The following is a 15,153-nucleotide window of genomic DNA, read 5'->3' as shown; positions in this document are numbered from 1 at the left end:
TTGCATTGAGATTTCATTCGTTAAACTGGCTGGCGGAAAAAACAACTGTGTTTGCCTCTGACAACCTATTCGCTTCAAACATGATTTCAAATATCTTGCAAACTGAGTTGTACTTTTGGTCTCCATTATTGGAGCTTTGTCTTACAATAAATACACTCTCCCTTTGTAGAACCATCTGGTGGAACTACCTCTTTAAATTCATTTCAAACCGCTAATGTCTTTGGTCTCTTTTTCCTCTGAAAAGGATTAACTTGCTCCTCGTCAGTACGAGGGGTAGAAGCATCAACACCATCACCGGGTGTGCCTGTGGGTATGACATTGTCATCAAACCAGGTTTCAAAGATATCTTCTACTGGTTGCATTCGTGAAGTGGTAGGGTGTGTTCGATTGGGGGTGAATGATAGATGCCCCACTGGAATAAACAAATCCCTCTGCAAAAAGAATATAAAGTCAGAAGCATTAAGTCAAAAACCATTCTAGCAAACTACAAAACTACGGATGACTGAAACCATAGGTGTTAATCATAGGTGTTCTAATTTTGTACACACACCATATGATTAATTGAAACAAAAAAAAAAAAAAAAAAAAAAAAATTCAGCTGAAACTAAGCAACAGAAGATAAATATAAAGAAACAAATTTAGTATCAGAGTATACAAGGAGAAAATGCAATTACACAACAAAACTAAATTGACATATCTGTAACTAGGGGTGCAATCGAACCAAGTAGCTCGTGAGCTACTCGGGATCGACTCGTGACGAACTCAGGCAAATCATAAATCGAAATACATTGACAACCAATCATTTCAAGGAGTTTATATAAATTAATTCAAAGGGAAAAGTTTCAAACAAAATTCAGTTGATTTTAAGAGGTGTTTGATGAATTTAAAAATCACATGTAAAATCCAAATGTATACAATTCATAGTTCAATATCTATATTTCATAATTAAGTAGCACTGCCATAAATAAACAACCAAAGTAAAATAGTGAGAAACACAAGACAACTAAATAAATCATAAAAATGGATTAGAGGAGAGAAGTTACAGAAGGGAAGCAACGAACACCAAGGCTCTTGGGAGGAGGTGTAATTTTGATGACTTCATAGGGGTGAATGTTATGATCTCTACTTCTCTCTTTCCTTCTGCAAATCACATGAACTGCTTGTGTCTGCTAATCAATAAATAATGAAATAAACATCCAACATCATTCACAATAATAACTAACCATTAATCATTTCATGGTAACAGAAGTTTTCGTCCTTTTGACACGTGCGACACCTTGAAGCTGTAACTCAAACATAGTAATAGAATAATTAACATGATTGATAGGCAACAAAAACACAAATTTATGTTTACATAACCACCTTACTCTGCAAAAAATTAGAATAGATATCTTTTGTCCTCAGGCTGACGTGGTTTAGAAGTGAAGAAGGGAAGACGACAGTGGCTGATGTTGCGGTGTGAAGAAGTGAAGATGATGGTGGTGGAGGTGGAGGTCGAGCAGAAATAAGGTTGAAGGGAAAATGTCTCTGTTTTAGGGATTTTACAGCGCGCATGTGAAATACAGTTGAAGGGTAAATGAAGGTTGGTCGCTGGACAATAGTAGCTGAATGAAGGCTGGATGAGGGTTGGACAACGGTGGCGTCTCAGATCTTGCAGTGTGATTTGGCGGAGGTGAAATATGGTTGAAGGGAAAATGTCTTTGTTTTAGGGATTTTACAGTCGAATGTCTTTGTTTCATATTTTAGGGCAAATATGAATACGTGAGCTGAAGATCTCACAAACTCTCCTACTCGAATGACGTCTCGAGTTTCTCAGAAGTTCGCAAGCAGTTCGAATCGAGCTTGAAAAGCTCGACATTTTTCACGAGCTTGAAGATGAGCTCGAACTCATGAACTACTCGATTTTCGACGAGTCGAGGCCGAGTTCGTCACGAGTCGATCTTGAGTAGCTCACAAGCTACTCAGTTTGACTCCCCCCCAACCACGTTACAATATAAATGCAATTAGGAATATCAACTTGAAATTACGTTTATTGTTTCAAATATAAAAATCTTGAATAAATGCAATTAGGAGTATCAACTTGAAATTATGTTAAACCTGGATGCGAATATGTCCTTTACTCTTTCAGAAACCTCACAAATCAAATATGTGGATTGAGTCCATTGTTTTTCTATTTATTATTTTAACATCTAAAATTTATAGATAAATATTTTTTTCTTATTTCAGAAAACTCACAAACTTCGGGATTAAGGCCATTTGATTCTGTATTTTAATAAATAAGTTAGATTTGATTGGTTAGCTTGATTTAATCCGTCTTAAACTGGGGCTACACTTGCGTACTTACTTTAATTAACCACGTGTTATGAATACTAAAATTAACTCAAACGCAATCTTAGTTTCCAAAACTAGTTAAAACTAAGCTCTAACGCCACGTCATCCTCGTACCACGCGCCACCACAGTCCGTTCCCAAAACCCCACCTTCAAAACCTCCACAATTTCAACCCAACACCCCCACCTGCGCGTGGACCTTGTCCCCATCGTACTTTCAAGTAAGAAAAGTAAAAACAATCACTTTGGTCCTCAAAGACAGAACCTCATTATCGGAATTTGCGTTAAAAGATTGGCCATAATTTTAACATAATTAACATGTGGTTAATTTTAACTCCCAGGTTTTACTCAGACTCAGTCGCTTCTGTCTATTTCCTTTAATCCTTGTACTGAACAACCAATTGGGTGTCGACACGTCGGATCATAATCCGCTAATGTCGTTCCTTAATGAAAGTATTGTACATGCAAGTACTGTAGAGGATAAAGAGAAGAGAAAGTTTCTTCAGACTCAGCTGTGTGATTCTATCCACTTAATTGGGTCCTACATTGCCCACACCTCTTTGTTAGCTCTTGTTTTGTTTTTTTATTATTATTATTATTTTATTATTTTATTTTTTTTGGGTTCTTTTATTATCTTTTTGATGTCGTGGAATTCCAAAGCAACCCTCTTGTAGCTAGTAGAATCTAATCTTTTTATATGAGCCAATATCTATCTATCTATCTCACTTTAGTGCTTTTGTTTATTTTGTTTTCTTACCTGACATTACATTCTATGTTGCCACCACCTCCATTCAATCCATATTTGCTGTTTGTTGATGGATTCTTGATTATGGGTGATTCTCTGAGACGGGTTCTGAACTTTTTGGCCTGAGGATTTGATTTCATCAACTAGGTTGGTTTGTGTTGTTGGTGTGCTTGTTCATGTGTTCTTGTTGTTGGTTTATGGTTTTAAGCCACAGGATTTGTTTCTTTGAGGTGTGTTGATCTTTGAGTGCTGTGAATTTGGCAAACTTTGTTGGGTTTTTTATGGGATTATGTTGTGATTTTGGTGGAAGAAATTGTGGTTTTAGTGAGTTGAATTTGTGGTGAAGGACTAGAAGAGGAGAGGAGAGGAGAGGAGAGGAGAGGAGTGGAGAGAATGAGAGGAGGAAAAGATGAGATGAAGGTGACTAGTCCTATGTTTCCAAGGCTTCATGTGAACGATACAGAAAAAGGGGGGCCAAGGGCGCCTCCAAGGAACAAAATGGCTCTCTATGAACAGCTAAGTATTCCATCTCAAAGGTTAGGTTCTGGCTCAGCATCCATGTTGCCTCTTCCATCTAGCAGTGGCAGTAGCTTGGTTCCTTCAATGTCATCCAGCAATGTGAGTTTGAATATCTATGGTTGTTTTTTGTAAAAATCCTTAAGTTCATATCTGTAATTGTTTCCATTACTTGTAGTTTGTACTTGTGATCATGAACTTTCAGTTCTGATTGAGTTGTGATGCCACGAACAAGTTTTGGTTTATACGTTTTGGATTCTTATTCATTTAATTACGCAATGTGATTGTAGATGTGATCTCAGAACACCCTTTATATTGTTTTGACCCTTTCAGGGTGCTTTTTTTCTCCTTAGTCGAAAATTTATTTGATTTTCAGAAGAAGCGCTTTTCTGATTTGTGTGGTAATTGTTGATGGAAGGTCTTAACTTATGTTGATTTTATTAGTAACTTGCTGTGTGATTTTAAGTACTGCGCAATTTTGATGGTTTGATTATATTCATCATTGAAGGGTGGTGATCATGAAAGGAGTGTGTTTAGCCAATTCTGCAACTCCCCTGCACCTCCTTTTTTGCCTGAGAAAATTCATTCTTATGGGTCCAGTGGTATCAAGCGGGACACTGTGATGACAAATCAACAATGGAAAACCATGACACCTACAAATTACCAGAGTCTGAATACTGGAGGACCATTGTCATCAACTGCTAAAAGCACTTCATTTAAACAAGGTAACTTCTCCAACTTCAGGAATTTTGCGTTGAAGAAATTTGGAGATGAGAATGATTTTAGAGTTTCCAGCTCTGGCCAGTTAGGAATAGCCCCACAGTGTAGCAATAGACAACACAGCAAAGATCGAGAATACAAGCTGAAGAAAGGATCTGGCCCTAGAGATCTGAATTCTAAATCTCATTTGAAGAACCAAAATGAAGAGAATGTAAAATTTTCTCAGACAAGTCAGGACCCTGAGGGAAAGTCTACGCCAATCCCATTGGGTAGAGTCAGGAATTTAGCAGACGTGTCTTCTAGACTAGTACCTAAAGTTAAGCATTCAGAATCATTAAAGAAAGCACATTCATCTTTGAACCAAGAAAATAGAAGGAGTTCGATTGATATTTTAAATGGTTTACATGGGACTAATGCTCGCTTACATCTAGAGAGTGAGGCTTTGAGGGACGAGATGGCCCTTAGAGATGGCATTTTGATGGAAACCACGAGGGACATGAATAAGGAAAATTCTTATAAGGTGAGAAATGAATCATGTTTGAGACTGTCACCCGGAGATAATAATAGTAGTCCTCATGAACTTGAAAATGGCAGTGAGTGCCTTGAAGAGCAAAATGGCCGATCCGTGCAAGTGAGAGAGGTAGACAGACGTGATGATGTTTCTAATACCTCAATGGTGGATTCGTCATCAGCTTTGGGTATTTCCCCTGATGATGTTGTAGGAGTCATTGGTGAGCAGGAATTCTGGGAAGCGAGAAGAGCTATCATCAAGTAAGTATCTCCATCTGGCTGTTTCAATGAACACATCTACTTCTTATCATCCGTATAAAAGATTAGTTCATTGTTTTTAATTTATGAATGGTTATCTTTGTAATTTTTTCTAGCCAAGCAAGTTATATGGTCCTTTTCAGATGTCTGCAGTATTTGTATTGTACGTAGTATCTTCAGCCCTGACCTAGACATTGTAACTAGGTGCCCATAAGCTTGTGCAACAGGTTCAACATCCATGGATGATAATCTCAATATTGTCTTTCAATGAGTTTCCTCAGGGGCAGTAAGGGCTTATGATCTGTGCTTGATTTGGACTGATTAATCTTGGATTGATTTAGGTTTTTATCACTGAAATGGGGGAAGGCGGAATGATAAGAGTCATGCAGGGCAACTCCAAATCGAATTGTTCTAGTGCTTTTAGATCAGATATTGCTTGATGCAAAGTCTATTAGATTTTGTATTATGTTGTCAGACCTGCTTCCTGGATACAGTCATATATTGCTTGTGGTTGAATAATTTGATCGATAATTTTTTGAAAATCATATGATCCTAATCTGGTTATAATTTTTAACTTTTTGCAATGCATGATATTAATTATTATTTAGTGATCTTGATAAACTTTTATGCTGCTTCTTTCAGCCAACAAAGAGTCTTTGCGGTTCAAGTATTTGAGTTGCATAGACTTATGAAGGTAAGCTGATAATTTTCTAAAACTAACGCTCATTCATGCTTTCTTGGGTTTCTGATCGAAATCTGTGAAAGGAAAACAAAATTTAATGGGATTTTTTAATTGAAACAGGTACAAAAATTGATTGCCAAATCACCACATTTGTTGTTTGAAGATAATCTCTATGTAGACAAACCTTCATTAAATGTACCTCAAGTGAAGAGATTGCGAGCTGAGTATGATCTACAAACAACACCCCGTATTGTGAAGGCTAAAGATCAGTCTGAGAACCCAGATCTCAATGCTGAATGTGCAGATGAGAATGCAGTTGCTAATTTTGCTCATTCTTCTGTCAACACTGACACCAGCAAAGGACTTGTTAACCAACGATCAAATTATTTGGTAAATGAACCACCGGCAGCTCCAACAAGGAACATCAAACCATCTCCGTGGTGTTTCCCACCCCCTGGAAATCAGTGGTTAGTTTCCGTAATGTCACCTTCAGAAGGACTTGTTTATAAGCCCTACACAGGCCCATGCCCCCCAACGGCAGGCTTTGTGGCACCATTTTATGGCAGCTGTGGTCCTATGAGCTTAAATCCTTCTAGTGGAGACTTCTTGAACACAGCTTATGGTATTCCAGCATCTCACCACCAAGGGCTTGGAATTCTTCTGGGATCGACTCCTTTCGGTCAGACCTACTTTCCACCATACGGCATGCCGGTAATGAATCCATCTGTTTCAGGTTCAGTGGATGAGCAGATGAGTCCGTTTCCTGGAGCCCGGTCAAAGGACGATCATTTCTCAATGGTGGACACTAACTTCATGATGCCTCATCAAAATTCACAGAACATGTCAAGTCAGATGAGTCGAGCAATCTCTCGTTGTTTTGGAAAATTTCAGGCTTCAAAAGAAAGTGAGATACAGGGAAGTACAGCAAGTAGTCCCTCTGAAAGAGCCACTGGGGATGCACTTCCTCTCTTCCCCATGGAACCAATAGTTCAAGCATCAGATATTAATGCTCAGACCAGTGAGGAGCAGAGTCGGGTGATTAAAGTTGTACCGCATAACAGTAGATTAGCAACAGAATCAGCTGCTCGGATTTTCCAGTCCATACAAGAAGAAAGAAAACACTATGATTAATGTATCTTGCAATTCGCTTCATATTTGGTTCTTATAAGACATTATGAAGGGAAACAGATTAAGTTATCAAATATTCAATACTTCTGTATCAGTAATCATATGTTTACAACTTACTTTCGAAAGATGTACATTTACTCAATGATTGAAAAGGATTCATTTTTCCTTGTGAAGTTGCTTCCTTTCCAAGTTAGTTTTCTACTGTTTACAGATAGTAGATTTTTTAAATGAAACAGCACTGAACTCCTTGCCTATGGTTGAAAGCTTCGGCTTAAACCAAAAGAATATAGCCACAAGTGAATCTGCAGAGACTTTTCTGGTATTTCTGCTCTAGTATTATTCAGTAATGTATTCAGCAACAACTTTGCTTTAGAATTGGCACTTATTTGAGTATCCAGGATTGTCTGCAACATGCGAATTATAGCAGGAACTTTTTCTAAATTTTCTTTATCAGAAACTATTGATCTTTTACTGATAGTGAGATGAAATTACAATTTCCTGGAAGGTTGTCACATTAGGTACAATATTTTCTGGATCAATTCCTCATAGTGTCACAGACATCAAATGTACAGAAACCGTGAAAATAACATGCTCATCAGTAAAGTATAATATGATATAATCTTAAATACGAAATAAAAGTTTCAGGTAAAGTTGTTACAGAAATGGAATTTGGGGCTCGCGAATAAAATTTTTGGTGCAATAATCATTTCTGAGAGTCTAAAGATATGATCAAGTTAACCAGACTTCAAACTTAGATTTTATTTGAAACTTCTCTCACAGTACATGAATAAAGTTACAAAAGTTGAATAACAAAGAAGGTCCAAATGGGGCATAAATTTGGATTTTGGACTAACCATATGGAACTCGAGCTATTTATTTAACATTAATCAACAAACTCCATCAACCAACAATGATCAAGTTCTTTATCCTGGTAACTATAAACACTGAAACTAAAATTAACGACATAGCTGAAAATCACGCCACCAGATATTTTCCCACAATGATCTATCAGCTGCCAAGTTTGCGAGCAACCGAGCAGCTAGGATGAATATGCAAGGAGAATTGCTTGAGAGATTGACAATGAATCAAAATCTAGGCTCGAAAGGTTGGCACATGATAATTGCGGCCAAAGGTCAAGATAGTTCCAGTAGGCAAACACATTCGATATGCGGAGTGTGAGGGAACATGTCCACTGGCTGTAGGCTTTTGAGTTTGTAACATCCTTTAATATTTTGCTCTGTCTGCAGAAAGGATTTCTAGAGTTATGACTGCAGAGAGCTTGAAAGACAACAAGAGTTATTGGTAAACATACATACCACACCATGACAAAGGTAATCAAGGTCACGTGCACATGTGGCTGGATTACACGATACGTAAACAATGCGTGGTGCCTTAAGCTTTAGCAGGAACTTAATCAATTTCATATGCATACCAGGGCGGTTTGGATCTGCATGATTTGTGACATTAAACCAAAAAAGTTGAAAAAATAGACTGAACAGAAAGAAAGAAAATAGTATTGGGTGCAATCTCTAACTGAAGTAAATATCAAATAATGAAGATTATAAATTTCATTTCATTCAACTTCCCTGCCTGACCAGAACAATGTAAAAGAAACTGTATCACAGTGTAGTCTGTATCTAATTGGCTTAGGCTTATCAATTATCAGTAAAGAACAAAATCATGTCTTATAATCAAATTATTCTATAGTTGATAGAGAAGACGACCTGAAATGACAATGTCGGGCTTTGGAAACTCATTGCCAAAATTTTCACCAATTTTGTTGAGGTCCCCTTGGACAAAATTAGCATTAGAAATACCATTCAATGTGGCATTTCTATGTGCATCTGATATAGCTTGAGGAACTACTTCATAGCCATAAACATGTTTAACCCTGCCAACAAGGAATGACAATGGCAGACGATGATTTTAGATACTCTTAAGCTTAAAAACCAATTTAACAGAAATAATAGACTGGGAAGACTCAACAAGTAAAACCTAATGAAGTGAGGAGATATACTTTCTTGCAAGGGTCAAGCCAATGGTGCCAGTTCCACAAAATAGGTCAAGCACAATTTCTGAGCCATCTCCTCTGAGACCAGCACAATCTTCAATAAGTTTATATAGAACCTCTGCCTAAACAATGTAGATCTTTGCATTTACAGTTAACCCACGAAACTATACGGTAAATTTAAGCAAGAGATAGAGGATACTAGTTGGAGCAAGCATGGGCTGGCATACCTGGTGAGTATTTGTTTGGAAGAAAGAGTTGGCTGAGATTTGAAACGTAAGCCCTCTTAAGGTCTCAGTGATGGTAGATTTCCCATATAAAGTGTGCTCCTCCTCCCCAACAGATGTGTTACCAACAGAAGAATTGACATTATTCATAATACTAACCTATCAATCATCAGAAATTTTTTTTAGAAAGAAACATGGATAAATGAAAACGTAAAAAGGCAATGAACATAGGACCAGGTAATTCAAAAATAGATGAACAAATATACAGAAGTAAAAGACAGAAAAGACATCAACCAGTGCAAGTCAAAGGATTACTGAATAATTCATGGGCACAATATCTTTTGGTCATACGCACATAGTTATGTTTTCGCTTTCTGCTTTAGGCTATCAAATCAATGTTGAACCAACCAACTATGTGCATTACCCTAAAAAATCAATGTTGATCCAACCAACTAGGACCTGACCCTATCCAGTATTTTGATTACAAAGAACTGATCTTAATAGGCTGGAACCAGTTTGGTGGTCAAATTTATTCAACCTGCAGTCCTATCAACAAAATTATTTCAACCAAAGCATCTGAGTCACACAAATTCTAGTTCACTATAACAAGGAAAATCACAAAAAGCTTGCTTTCAAACATATTGAAATTTGAAATTTCCTGTACAAACCACTTCAGGAATTGAAGATATTTTCTCAACCAGCGGCTTCAGCAGGTCTGGTTCGTAAGAAGATGTTACGAAATTGACCATGAGTTCAGGCAGACCAGTCTTCACATCCCTGGAGAGTAATATAGCAATTAAATCTAAGGGGATATAGCTTTCTACAACAACTATAGCCCCATGAACTCAGAGAGTGCAAAATATGCTAAAAGCCATCACGTAATCAAATGAAATATCCAAAGTATATACTGAATGTAAGCAATTGAAGACGATATGATCTACAGTAATCAAAGTACCTTCCAGATCTTAGCATTAAATGCTTGAGGAATCCTGCATGAGAGTGGACATCATAAGGAGACAGACCTAATTGTGCGTCTCTCCAACAATCTTGGACAGCAGCAAGGACCTATGTAATAAAATGAGATCAAAGAGCAGTCAAAAGTCAATTTCTCCCACACATTCAAAAATAATTTAATCAATAAATAATGGTTTAATCATAACTTAAAAGCTGCAGAAATTACACAGCAGGATAAAGCAATGTTCTTTAATCCATATGAACCCACTAACTTTACAATGTTGAGTTTTAGAAGTGGCAAATCTTAGCATGCATAATACAAGCAACCAAAGAACATGAAGATGCTTTGATTAGCATGAAAATATCATTGACATTTATATATCACAAGCTTTTGCAGATTATTCTCATTTATTCCTCACCAACTTCAGAATCATCTACAACCATCTAAANAACTTTTGTTGTTGGAATGTTTTAGCTAAATTCTCAAATGTAAGAGATTAAAAATAACGTACTAAATAATATAATAATAATATTAACAAGGAAGGGCAATTAAGTAAAAACCCCTCAGATAAAATTTTATTCCTCCCAACTAAACATATTAATTATTTATACTCACCAATCTAATTGTTGTAGATAATCATGCAAAATCTTACAGATATTGCATGATTAAGTGTATAAATCTATAATAGGATATTAGGATTGTAATCAACATATATTAGGAACAAATCTGTAAAATAAGAAGTTAGATTATTCATTTCCTAGATCAGTTCTTTATTTTCCTATATATTGATGTATAATTTATCAATACAGAAATAAGAAAATTACAATCAGCTCTCTGTTTGTAACATGGTATCAGAGCAATTTTAGGTTGTTTCTCAATTTCGTTTTCTTTTTCTCTACCCAAGTGAGCATTCTTTTTGAGTCACCTTAGAAAGTGTCCTTTTCTTTCTCACCGCCTGTCTAGGAAGAAGCCCCTCCTGCCGATCAACCATTCCCTGAAGTCTGGTCACTGGAGGAGCAACGCGTGAGTCTCATGCACCACCTTTTTCATCTGCGACAATATTCACTCGCCGGCGCGTGTGACGGAGGACAGTGCTCCGATCACCCTTCCCGACTTCGTCTTGATATTTCTGGCAAGTCTGTGTGATCAGTTTCTCAGTATGTCAGCCAGGTCATATCAGTTTTGTTGATTTCTGTTGGTATCAGATTTCATTCTTTGAAGAGTTTTGTTGGCTATTTGTGTTGAGGTCAGTTTGTTGATTTTCGTCTGTAAGTTGTGTTGGCTATTTATGTTGAGATCAATTTTTCGTCTTCTTACCATGACTGACAAGCCTATAACTAATATGGTTCCTATAATGTCAAAAATTACGAAACATAAGCTTAATGGGTCTGATAACTATTTCGATTGGAGTTAGACAATTCGTCTCTACCTGCGAAGCATTGGTAAAGATGATCATCTCACAAAAGATCCGTCTGAAAATGATTCGAAGCTAATATGATTGAGAGAGGATGCCCGGTTGTTCTTGTAGATACGGAACTCCATCAATAGTGAGGTACTTGGTTTAATTAATCATTGTGAATATGTGAAAGAGTTGATAAACTATCTAGATTTTTTGTATTCTGGAAAAGGGAATGTTTCTCGTATTTTTTATGTATACAAAGCCTTTTATCGAGCTGAGAAACAAGATAGGTCTTTTACTATTTTATGGACTTTAAAAGGATATATGAAGAACCTAACATCCTTTTACCGATGAGTGCTGATGTGAAAGTTCAACAAGCTCAACAAGAGAATGGCAGTTATGTGTTTCCTAGCTGGACTCCCTTCTAAGTTTGAATCTACTAAATCTCAGGTTCTCGCCAGTTCTAAGATCACCTCCCTCCAAGACTATTTACTAAAGTTCTTCGTACAGAAAGCACTCCATCTGTTCAGTCGAGTAGTGCTCTTGTAAGTCAAAATAATGACACAGGGCATTCATATAACAGGAGCAATAATTGAGGGGGTTCGAATAATCGTGATAATCGAAGTCAGGAGTCAGGAGGGATTGTGTGCTACTACTGTCATGAACCCGGTCACACAAAGCGCGCGTGCAAAACGTTGCAAAATAAGGCCCAGAAAACTCAGTCAGCTCATGTTACTGCTACTGATACTTCTGAGAAGACGGTTATGATTTCAACTGATGAGTTTGCCAACTTTTCTCAGTATCAAGAATCATTGAAGTCCTCATCTACTTCCATCACTGCTCTCGCCGAGTCAGGTAAATCAAATACATGTCTTATTTCCTCATCCTCCAAATGGATAATTGATTATGGTGCCACAAATCATATGACAGGTTATCCTAGTCTCTTTTCAACATATCAGTCACATAATTCCTCGTCTACTGTTACTTTAGCTGATGGGTCAACTTCTTGTGTTCTTAGGTCTAGGTCTGTTAACCCTACTCCGTTAATTTCCCTATCCTCTGTATTGAGTCTACCACAGTTCGCTTTTAATTTAATTTCCGTGAGTAAACTCACTCGTGCTCTTAAATGTTGCATCTCATTTTTCCCTGATCATTTCATGTTTCAAGATCTTACGACGAGACAGATTATTGGTAAAAGACATGAATCTGAAGGGCTCTACATCCTTGACACACAGGTGCCTAGAACCATTGCATGTTCCAGTATTTCGACCTCTTTTAAGACGCATTGTTGGTTATGACATCCTTCTTTACCATTGTTAAAGAAACTATGTCCTCAGTTTAATAATTTATCTTCGTTAGATAGTGAGTCATGTAAATTTGCCAAACACCACCGTCTTCCTTCAAGTCCAAAAGTCAATAAACGAGCTAGTGTCCCTTTTGAATTAGTTCATTCAGATGTTTGGGGTCCGTGTTCTATTATGTCTAAACCTGGATTTAAATATTTTTTTACCTTTGTTAATGACAACTCTCATGTAACTTGGCTTTATTTAATGAAAAATCGTTATAAGTTGTTTTCTCATTTTTGTGCATTTTGTGCTGAAGTTAAAACTCAATTTAATACTTCTGTCCAGACATTAAGAAACGATAATGCCAAAGAATATTTTTCGAGTTCTTTTCAATCTTATATGAGTCAGCATGGCATTCTTCATCAATCCTCTTGTGTTGACACACCGTCCCAAAATGGAGTAGCCGAGAGGAAAAATAGGCACCTTCTTGAAACCGCCCGAGCCCTATTATTTCAAATGCAAGTTTCTAAACAGTTTTTGGCCGATGTAGTTTCCACGGCTTGTTTTCTAATTAACGGCATGCCTTCATCTATTCTGAATGGTTTCACTCCTTACAGTGTCCTCTTCCCGTCTAAGCCTTTGTTTCTTATTGCACTAAAGATATTTGATAATACTTGTTTTGTTCATGATGTTCAACCCCAGGTAATCAAGTTAGATCCCAAATCTCTTAAATGTGTTTTTCTAGGTTACTTTGACCTTCAGAAGGGATATTGATGCTATTGTCCTAGTCTTAATAGATATCTGGTGTCACCTGATGTTACTTTCTTAGAAAACACTTTTTTTTCCTACTTTGTCTACCTATACAAGTCAGGGGGAGGACGATGACTTACTAATCTACACTGCCACATCCCTACCGACTACTCCTACACCTGAGGCTTCCCCACCTACTGTTCCTCCTTCGGCACCACCTCCTCTCCGTCCAGTACCTCAAATTCGCATTATCTATTCTCGTCGACAAGAACCTCCTGTACCAGTCCCTTCGTCGTCAGATCCAGTCTCTAGTGATCCCAATACCTGTGTTCCTCATCAAGAAAACCCTCAGAATTCATGTCCTGCCCAAGACTCTTCGTCGTTAGATCCAACCTTGAGTGATCTTGATCTTTCTATTACTCTTCAAAAAGGTAAACGTCAGTGTACTTATCCTATCTCTTTATTTGTTTCTTATGATCACTTATCATCTTCTTCTTGTTCTTTTGTGGCCTCACTAGACTGTCTCTCTTCATGCAACTGTTCATAAAGTCTGATCTCATCTTGGTTGGCGTGATGCTATGATAGAAGAGATGAATGTTTTAAATGTTAATGGTACTTGGACCTTGGTTGACTTACCTACTGGAAAGAGACATATTGGATGCAAATGGGTGTTTGCTGTTAAAGTAAATCTTGATGGGTCAGTGGCTAGGCTTAAAGCTCGTCCTGTAGGTAAAGGCTATGCTCAAACTTATGGAGTGGATTATTCTAACACTTTTTCCCCTATAGCTAAATTGACTTATGTTCGCTTATTTATCTCGATGGCGGCTACTCATTCTTGGTCATTACATCAGTTGGACATAAAAAAAATGGTTTTTTACATGGTGACCTTCAAGAAAAAGTCTATATGGAGCAACCACCTGGGTTTGTTGCTCAGGGGGAGTATGGGAAAGTTTGTCATCTTTGCAAATCGTTGTATGGTTTGAAACAGAGTCTACATGCTTGGTTTGAAAAGTTCAATCAGGTAGTTGAAAAGTTCGAAATGACAAAAAGCAAGTCTGATCACTCAGTCTTTTACAAACAATCGGCAGTTGCCATTATTCTTCTTGTCGTATATGTTGATGACATTATCATCACTGGGAGTGACACTACAGCGATTTCATTGCTTAAGTCCTTTCTTCACACCCAGTTTCATACAAAAGATTTAGGAGTGTTGAAGTATTTCTTGGGGGTTGAGGTAACAAGCAAGAAATGCATTTTCCTCTCTCAAAAGAAATATGTACTTGACTTATTAACTGAGACAGGAAGATTGAGAGCTAAGTCATGCAGTACGCTAATGTTTTCTAATTCGCAACTTACCAAAGATGGTGAATTGTTTAAAGATCCTAAGAGGTATAGAAGACTGGTTGGAAAGTTGAACTATCTAACAGTCACACGTCCTAATATTGCATACTCTGTCAATGCAGTAAGTCAATTCATGTCTTCTCCTACGATTGACCATTAAGCAGTGTTAGAACAGATTCTGTGTTATCTGAAAAGAGCTCCATGCCGTGGTATTTTGTATGGAAATTATGGACATAATAATATTGAATGCTTCTCTGATGTAGATTGGGCGGGTTCCAAGATAGATAGGAGATCCACTA

At 37.3% G+C, this 15,153-nt stretch overlaps 3 protein-coding genes across 3 annotated transcripts; 2 read left to right on the top strand and 1 right to left on the bottom strand.

Annotated features, from left to right (window-relative positions):
• Window positions 1–3,037: 3,037 nt before the first annotated feature.
• Window positions 3,038–7,057, top strand: LOC116144104 (protein HEADING DATE 3B-like). Its single transcript, XM_031429562.1, has 4 exons — window positions 3,038–3,692; window positions 4,099–5,081; window positions 5,721–5,772; window positions 5,881–7,057. The coding sequence occupies exons 1-4, from the start codon at window positions 3,468–3,470 to the stop codon at window positions 6,889–6,891; spliced, it is 2,271 nt and encodes a 756-aa protein (XP_031285422.1). The 5' UTR covers window positions 3,038–3,467; the 3' UTR covers window positions 6,892–7,057.
• A 574-nt stretch (window positions 7,058–7,631) lies between these two features.
• LOC116144096 (uncharacterized RNA methyltransferase BH0687-like) lies at window positions 7,632–11,069 on the bottom strand. Its single transcript, XM_031429551.1, has 8 exons — window positions 11,004–11,069; window positions 10,079–10,188; window positions 9,792–9,900; window positions 9,127–9,282; window positions 8,906–9,021; window positions 8,613–8,779; window positions 8,205–8,335; window positions 7,632–8,129 (listed from the first exon to the last, which is right to left on the bottom strand). Exons 1-8 carry the CDS (start codon window positions 11,067–11,069, stop codon window positions 8,022–8,024), a joined length of 963 nt encoding a protein of 320 aa, XP_031285411.1. The 3' UTR covers window positions 7,632–8,021.
• Window positions 11,070–11,867: 798 nt separating this feature from the next.
• Window positions 11,868–15,138, top strand: LOC116144087. The gene is made up of 8 exons (XM_031429544.1): window positions 11,868–11,927; window positions 12,107–12,332; window positions 12,408–12,712; window positions 13,109–13,465; window positions 13,635–13,944; window positions 14,099–14,238; window positions 14,448–14,975; window positions 15,118–15,138. Exons 1-8 carry the CDS (start codon window positions 11,868–11,870, stop codon window positions 15,136–15,138), a joined length of 1,947 nt encoding a protein of 648 aa, XP_031285404.1.
• Window positions 15,139–15,153: the final 15 nt, after the last annotated feature.

The sequence above is a fragment of the Pistacia vera genome, unplaced genomic scaffold (assembly GCF_008641045.1).
Source record: "Pistacia vera cultivar Batoury unplaced genomic scaffold, PisVer_v2 Contig1135, whole genome shotgun sequence".
In the NCBI taxonomy this organism is placed as follows: Eukaryota; Viridiplantae; Streptophyta; class Magnoliopsida; order Sapindales; family Anacardiaceae; genus Pistacia; species Pistacia vera.
This window is presented reverse-complemented; position numbering and strand designations above follow the sequence as displayed.

Excerpts from the sequence above, each read along its gene's own strand:
- LOC116144104 (XM_031429562.1), top strand. The coding sequence starts at position 3,468 with ATGAGAGGAGGAAAAGATGAGATGAAGGTGACTAGTCCTATGTTTCCA. Across the intron at positions 3,693-4,098 it reads CTTCAATGTCATCCAGCAAT|GGTGGTGATCATGAAAGGAG; the intron begins GTGAGTTTGAAT and ends TCATCATTGAAG. Across the intron at positions 5,773-5,880 it reads AGTTGCATAGACTTATGAAG|GTACAAAAATTGATTGCCAA; the intron begins GTAAGCTGATAA and ends TAATTGAAACAG.
- LOC116144096 (XM_031429551.1), bottom strand. The coding sequence starts at position 11,069 with ATGGTTGATCGGCAGGAGGGGCTTCTTCCTAGACAGGCGGTGAGAAAG. Across the intron at positions 10,189-11,003 it reads AGAAAAGGACACTTTCTAAG|GTCCTTGCTGCTGTCCAAGA; the intron begins GTGACTCAAAAA and ends TTTATTACATAG. Across the intron at positions 9,901-10,078 it reads TTAATGCTAAGATCTGGAAG|GGATGTGAAGACTGGTCTGC; the intron begins GTACTTTGATTA and ends ATTACTCTCCAG.
- LOC116144087 (XM_031429544.1), top strand. The coding sequence starts at position 11,868 with ATGGCAGTTATGTGTTTCCTAGCTGGACTCCCTTCTAAGTTTGAATCT. Across the intron at positions 12,333-12,407 it reads CACTGCTCTCGCCGAGTCAG|GTTATCCTAGTCTCTTTTCA; the intron begins GTAAATCAAATA and ends ATCATATGACAG. Across the intron at positions 13,466-13,634 it reads TTCATGATGTTCAACCCCAG|GGGGAGGACGATGACTTACT; the intron begins GTAATCAAGTTA and ends TATACAAGTCAG.